The sequence below is a fragment of the Macaca thibetana genome, chromosome 14, assembly GCF_024542745.1.
Source record: "Macaca thibetana thibetana isolate TM-01 chromosome 14, ASM2454274v1, whole genome shotgun sequence".
NCBI lineage: Eukaryota > Metazoa > Chordata > Mammalia > Primates > Cercopithecidae > Macaca > Macaca thibetana.
In genome coordinates this window covers 61,851,318-61,859,447 of record NC_065591.1, presented here as the reverse complement: position 1 = coordinate 61,859,447, position 8,130 = coordinate 61,851,318, and the positions used below count along the sequence as shown (strand labels likewise).

At 35.3% G+C, this 8,130-nt stretch overlaps 1 protein-coding gene across 1 annotated transcript; it reads right to left on the bottom strand.

Moving 5' to 3' along the window:
* Positions 1 to 6,520: 6,520 nt before the first annotated feature.
* Positions 6,521 to 7,474, bottom strand: LOC126936479 (olfactory receptor 52M1-like). The gene has a single exon (XM_050759255.1). The coding sequence runs from the start codon at positions 7,472 to 7,474 to the stop codon at positions 6,521 to 6,523; it is 954 nt and encodes a 317-aa protein (XP_050615212.1).
* Positions 7,475 to 8,130: the final 656 nt, after the last annotated feature.

Below are 8,130 nucleotides of genomic sequence, written 5' to 3'. Positions count from 1 at the left end.
ATAAGAATTTATTGTATTTGGTAAATATTTTAACTTACGTAACTATTCTAAATAGATACACATATTTACAAATTATTTGTAAAATAAATTAACCAAATTATGGCTTTCATAGATCAAAGAGTATACTCACCATATTAAAAGTTGAAACCAAACAAATATATAATAAATACAAAAATATGTCTATAGAAATAAGACATTTTGTTGATAATATGATTATAATTAAATTTCGCTGTTAAGTTTTAGACTTCAGATTTTGTTAGAAACATTCCAACTCTATAAACAACAATAACAGAAAAAAAATTTTTCAATAAAAACTTAAAGAATAAAAAAGTGTACCACAAAGTTGCTTCAAAAATAAAAGTATAGAAATGTTAATATTGTGTTGACTATTTTGCTTTAGTTAATGAACTTGAATTATTAGTGTTTTTATTTATATCTGTATCAATTGAATTCTAAATTCTAATTTAGTATATTCACAATTTTTAATGCCAATTCATCATTTTTAAGTTTCTTCTAACTAATTATATATTTTTATTTTGGCCATAGTGTTACTCTTTAAAACAAAATTTAAGATGCTTAAGGTTAGATTATATAAACTTTGAGTGGAGCTTTTTAAAATTAATTTACTCTAAATTTGTAAGATCCTCAAATAGGGTAGCATATTTTTAAAAACACTACTGAGCATTTCATCATCAATTTAGTTATTCAATATAAGTTTTAATATGCCAACTCCATTTGGTAAAAGGCACACCATAGCTTAGTGATAGGTCTCCTGGAAGGTAACTTGCTGTAGTGAAAATACCAAGGTATTTGAGATAATACATGTCTGGGACAGAATCTCAGCCCTGCCACTTATTCTATGTGATTTGGCTAAGGTATTTAATGCTTTCAGACTCATTTTTTAAAATCTCAACAAAATGGGATGAGGCATATATTGCAAAGTTGGTAGTGAAGATTAAGTCTGTCATTAAATTCCAATATTGTATAAATACATATATATTCATAGCATAATTCTTTGAATGTTTTATTGCCCTAGAAATGCATTTTTTTTTACTTTTCTATGAAGTACAAAGTTAAAAGAAATGTGGAAAAAATAATTTTCATTTTGTTTTGTTTGGTTTTTAGAAAGAACTTTGACTAGGAAAGTGGATCGTCTTAAACTGATATCATAAGAAGAAATATTTGACGATTCTGGTCATTTTGTCTTCAAATATTTTTCGATTCCTTATTTGTTAAAGGGAAAACAACTATATATATGTATGTGTGTGTGTGTGTATGTGTGTGTGTGTGTATATATATATATATATCTCACCAGAGGTAGATACCTGGCCAAATAAAAGGTGTTAAAAAGTAAAATAATAAATGAATAAATATATACATTTTAGTTTAATAATAAAGTACAGGATTCTATCACAAACATAGGATTTTACAAAAACAAACAGAAAGCCTTTCTTGTAAAGCTAGAAGCTCATCATCAGTGGAGTTTTCAAGTAGAAACAAATGATCATTTATCAGGAATACTATGGATAAAAATTTTCTGGTAGTAGTAATAGGATAACATTGGAACTTTGAAAGCAAAAAGGCAAGTTTTGGTCTGAATGATCAGAAGCAATTGCCAGCAAGTAAAGGCAACATTAGGTAAAAATTCAAAAGATATTTATAATTTTCTAAATAATGTTATTAGTCATTCTAAGCACTGCAGAAACTAACCATGGTCTTACAAGGGTTAGCGATTGTGGCATTTTGGTTGAGAAGATTTGAAAAGACTTTTCCTATATGACTTTTTGCACTTCAGAGTTTTCTAACATTTCCCCCACCCTCTGTTGTCCCTTTTCCTAGAGTAATACCTGTAGATAGTTGTGAGTCTGATCACAATGACTCAAAGACTAACAAAATCCACTTGAAGTATGAGGAAGATCTGTGGATCTCCAGGATAAGATGAAGGTGTGTGGGCTTGAGGCAGATTTATGTTGGTTTTCCCTGGCCGTCCTTCATCCCTAGTGGCCTTTTACTTAACCAACGTGTTTTTCATAGCTTGGATATTCAGGGAACAAATCCCATAGTAAATCATTGAGGATAGCACATGTGGATAACTGCAAATGTTCAGAAGTGCGGTAGAACTGTTAGTGTATTGTAGGAGGTATGCTGATTTGGTTTAGGAACTCCAGAGGGAGGAGTACAAATTGAGAAATTATTTAGGATGAAAATTAAAGAAAGTCTGGAGCCATGGAAGGATTATATTCAAGACAGAGTTGCTTGTGTCTATAATGGCACACAAATTGCTATAGCTTACTTCAAAATCAATAGTCATTTTCATTTCTAGTGACTTTGGGGCTTCCATAAGTAAAACTTACACTTAAATTAAGAGTCTTGGTTTTTTAGATGGAATTAGCACATACCAAAAATAATGGCAAAAGAATTATGTACTAAGTGAAATAATAATTGAAAAATTACCATTGTTTGGTGAATAAGATATATAAAAAAGAAACACGGGAGTGACTGAAGTAAGTACAAGAGAGGAGTCCTAGGGGAAAAAAATATGTTGTATAATACTAGGGTTAGGGAGAACTGAGTTTCAAAAGGGCTTCTTGCAGGAATAAGAAACTAAACTTGTGAGTAGACCTAGAAAGGGGAAGAAAATGTTGGGAACTATTTGGTTAGAGAAGGTGGTGGGATGTCAACACCCTGATGGTAATTTTTTTACATATGTACACACACACACACACATACACATATACCATGGAACACTATGTAGCCATAAGAAAGAACATAATCATATCCTTTACAGCAATATAGATGCAGCTGGAGACCATTGTCATAAGTGAACTAAGACAGAAGCAGAAAATCAAGTATCGTGTGTTCTCACCTATAAGTGGAAGATAAACAAATGGTACACATGGGCATAAAGATGTAGAAAATAGACTCTGGGCACTCCAAAAGAGGGAGGAAGACAGATAAGGGTTAAAAACTTAATTACTGGGTACTGTGTCCAATATTTGGGTGACGGGCACACTAGAAACCTAACCCCCACCATTATTCATGTAATACCCATAACAAGATAGGGGCATGGCAGGCCAGAGTGATCTTGAAAAATGCAACATTAGGGCAATAAATTGCCACAAGAGTGCCTTTTCTATTTAGGTCCATGGGTACAGGCCCAAGGGTGGAGCCCTCCCCGGGGACCTCCCCTTTCTGTACCCAGCACTTCCATGCCCCCCTCCTGAATCAATATAACTTCCTGAGGCATGGACTTCTCTTTTGCTCCCTTTTCCTCAGAGTACAACATGACCTGGTACAGTTTGCCACTCCAAAAATATGAGTTTTTATTATATGAATTATATTAAAAAGTTGAATATCTCTTAGGTAGAATTTAATGCAGTGTTTTTGAGAATATACTTTCATTGTTATTGAACATTTCCAATCTGATGTTCATTGGCAGATAACCTGAAAGTACAGGTTCCATAGTTCATATTTTCAAACCTAATGTGTAAACAATCTTGATATGTAATTATATCAGTAAATATAATTAAACTCCATGATTAAAGGTAGTTTCAAATAAGAAAACAATATAGACTGAGGGTCCAGAGTAGGTAGCTCATGGTCAGGAAATGGTAAATAAATAAATAAATAAATAAATAAATAAATAAGATGTAAGTCTTGAAGTTCTCCGTGTCCCTAGGGGTCTCTTCTCTTTAGCCTTGGAGAGATCTGTTCCTACTGTTATTGTCGTGTTTCTCCATTAGCTTAACAAAGATTATTAAACAATATTCTTATAATCTTAATTCAGATACTTAATTAAAACTATCACCTGATTAGGAGTTCTAAAATATATGACAAGTGATTCCAAATATCTTATTGCTTCATTCTTTCCTTCAGAAACATTCATTGAACACACATGGGCATAGAATACTGAGTGGTATTAGGAGTAAAAAGTAAAAAAAGACAGTTTATAAACGTGAGCTTATGTATTTTCATGTTAGTTTAAATCCAGACCGTGTCACTTAATAAGTAACCTTTGGTTAATTAATCTCTCTGAGTTCAAATTCCTCACCTGTAAAATCAGACTAACACATGTTCTTGTGATTGCTGTGATAATTACATAACTTAAATGATATATATATACACACATGTATATATACAGGCGTGTGTGTGTGTGTGTGTGTGTGTGCGCGCGTGTGTGCATATGTATAACAAAGTCTGGCATACAATATACATACAAAATTATATTTGTAATGATAATCCATAGCCTTAACTAATGTTTACTTGCTAAGGGCTTACTGTGTGGGACTATTGTCTTATATGCTTTCACTTATTTAATTATTAAAACTCTATAAGATGGCCGGGCTTGGTGGTTCACGCCTGTAATCCCAGCACTTTGGGAGGCTGAGGCAGGCAGATCACCTGAGGTCAGGAGTTTGAGACCAGCCTAGCCAACACAGCGAAACCCTGTCTCTACTAAAAATACAAAAAAAATCAGCCGGGTGTAGTGGCACACGCCTGTAGTCCCAGCTACTTGTGAGGCTGAGGTGGGAGAATCACTTATACCTGAGAGGCAAAGGCTGCAGTAAGCCGAGATCGCACAACTGCACTGTAGCCTGGGTGAAAGAGTGAGGTTCCATCTAAAAAAAAAGAAAAAAAAAACTGTATAGGAAAATAAATTTTATAATCTTCATTTTGTTTACTGTGTCAGCAAGATCCAGAAAGTTTCAGCAACTTGCCTGAGTATATGCAGGACAGTAAGTAACTAATATAAGTAACTCTGGTATTCTGTCCTCAGAATCAGTTCACTTAACCATTAACTTTACTAATAGTTTAATTGACAAAGTGGGCTATTAAGAATTAACTACAGTACACTGTGACTTTTTTTATAACAGTTGTAGGAAGAATTTCTAGTTAGTATGACTTAAGGAAATAATCTAATCTTTCAAACAAGGTGCAGGAGTTTAAATAGGAGTTATGTCTTGAAGCCTAGTTCTCTCTAGGTATGAAAAAGGAATGGAGTACGGAGTAGAATTCTAAATAGAGACATGAAGGTATGAAGAGATATATTGTTTGGAATGCAGGTGTGAATCTTCATGGACGGTACAAAGACTGCAACTTATGTGGAAGAACATTAAGGGAAAAAGGGGAAAAGTAGTTCATATAGCTGTTCATTGCCATCCTGGATCTTGCATGGGTCCAATATGACCAAGTTTTTATATATATACACACACACACAAACACACACACACACACACACAAATTTTTAGGAAGATAACTCTGTTGTTAATGTAGGTGCTGCACTGAAAATAGTAATTACAAGCTAATGCCTTGAAGACTTCAGTCGAAACTTGAAGTAGTCCTAGTGAGAAATGGTAAAAGATTAAACAGTGGTATTTAGTAGTGTCTAAACAAGATGGATATAGAAAGGAAGCCGAGATATTTATCTTAAAGAAGGCTTAAGATTAAATAGGAAGCAAATAGTAAGAAAAGAAAGAAGGTGAAAATAATATTTTAAAAATTGTAAATCACTAAAAAGAGAACAACAGTTTAATAAAATTTAGCGTGTATTTATTGCTTGTATCTGAAGTATTTTTAATTTTGTACTAGCCAAAAAGAAAAGAAATGAGTTACATTTTTAAGAAAAGAAAATTCAGACTTTTCCAGTAAAAAAATTTATCTATAATAATCTTATTTTTAATATTTCCAGTAGTAATCACCAATAAACTTAAAGTGACTGCTTTGTAATAGATATTTTCTTTCAACAAAAGGTGGTAGCATGTTGCTGATGGCCAGCATATCTGAATCAAGTTCAGAGGGCCTGACAAAGCTCTAGGCAATGTCCCAAAAATGTAGTGTCAAGCATAAAGCTCCTTGTGTTTTCAGGAGACTCTGTGATAAAAATTTAAAGGATAGTATCTTAATTCAGGTAACAAACCAGTGGCAGACACAAGTTATTTTTGGTAAAGAGATAATATTCTATGAGCGGTAGATTATTTAAAGATATGTTGACTTGATTATTGCAATGTTGATCATTCCACCTTTACCGTTTGGCAACTTGTACCATGTGTCAGTTCTTTTGCACGCATACAAAATTATTTGATGTATGCAGGGGATGTGAAGCCAGTTACATTCCCTCTTCTTCAGAATATTGACAGTTATCATGAATTTATCAGTAACAGGTTCTTTATGGGAATTTTAAAATATTTCCATGGATTTTCCCCCTTTTTCAATCGCTTCTTATTTGAAAATAAATTACTACCCATAGTTATACCAAAGTTCATTAGTAGCAAAGAGTAGAAGGAGATTCCTTTCCCATTCAAGTTCTAAGTAAGCTCCCCAAGACCCAGTTGCACACAAAATATATAACACCCAGCTGGATGCACTAGAATTGGGGAGTTTCTATTATATATGACCATTCTTCCCCATTAAAATTTGATTAAATGTCTGATTTATTTGGGTGACATTTAATGTCAGTTATGAGAAAGGGATCAATCATTTGCCCTCCTCCTTTGTGATTCTGCCATCTCTACAAACAATTTTAGCTTAGTCGAGCAACTTTTATCTTTAGAGAACTAATGACATGGTCTCGAATTTTCTTGGTCCTAATACCATAAACAATGGGGTTAAGAAAGGGTGGTACCAGAAGGTACATATTGGCAATGAAAATATGAATTTGGGGAGACACATTATGGCCAAAGCGGTGGGTCAGGAAGGTAAAGACAGCCGTGGAATAGAAAACGAGGATGACACAGACATGGGAACCACACGTGCCTAGAGCTTTAAGACTTGCTTCCTGTGATGGAAGATGAAAGACAGCTCTGAGGATTAGAACATAGGAGACAGCAATAAAAAAGCCATCACAGGACCCAATAACAGAGGCCACACTGAGGCTGTAGCGCTTGGTGGTCCCTGTGTCTTCACACGCCAGTTTCACCACGGCCATGAACTCGCAATAAGTGTGTGCAATGATTCGAGTTCTGCAGTAGGGCAGTTGTTTGAGCAGGATGGGATGTGGAAAAAAGAAGACCATTCCCCTGAGGACCACAGCAGCTCCAATGTTGGCAATGCGACTGTGTGTGAGAATGGTGGCGTGGCGCAGTGGGTCACAGATGGCCACACAGCGGTCAATGGCCATGGCCAGGAAGAAGCCCGATTCCATGGCAGTAACACTGTGGATGAAGTACATTTGGGCCAAGCAAGCATCAAGGGTGATATCATGGGCTCTGAACCAGAAGAGACAGAGCATGCGGGGCAGCGTGGATGTGGAGAGGACCAGGTCAGTGACTGACAGCATGCACAGAAACAGGAACATAGGCTGGTGGAGGCTTCGTTCTGCCTTCACCACGGCCAGGATGGTCACATTCCCCATCAAGGCCACCATGTACATGCAGCAGAAGGGAATCCCAATCCAGGCATGCAGATGTTCTAGTCCTGGGATGCCCATCAGCAAGAAGGTGTTTGGTGATATTTGGGATGTATTGGCTGGTCCCATGGTGCTGCTGCTTCTGCCTTTGCAGTTGGGTTTCTGTACTTTAAGGCAAATTTTTTCTGCCAAGGTCATTACAACCAAATCTGAAAACAAATGAAAAACTAATCTGAAGATACAAAAATACCACATTGAGATACTTTCAAGTTTGTATTTTAGGGTGAAAAATACCATGACACAAAGCAAAAACTATGTAACCAGATAGAAAGTAGTAATTGTAAATTGTCATGAATCTCATGAAACTTTTAAAAGAAAAAAAAACTTTGTTAGCAATCAATGTACAATAAAAATTTTATGACATTTTTTGAATTTGCTGTTTGATTTAATCATAGGACAAATGAGCTTTTGATAGAAACATCGGATTTTACAAATGGAAAAAATCTTATAATTAATCTATCCCAAATTCCTGTTTAACATCATCCTAAAATACAATTCTCTAGCTGATGTCTGAGTGCTGTCAGGTATAGCTGTTCATTTCTTAGACAGTCCAGTACGTGTTTTGTTTTCCTAGTGCTGTCACAGAACCAGTCCCTAGGATCTGGGAGGCAATATCGGCCCTTTCCTCTGGAGTTCTACAGACTGTGTATCTTCTGCATGGCAGTCTTCCCCAAACAGGAGAGTAAGTCACGTATTCACTAAGTTCTCTCTTTTTCAAGAGAAAC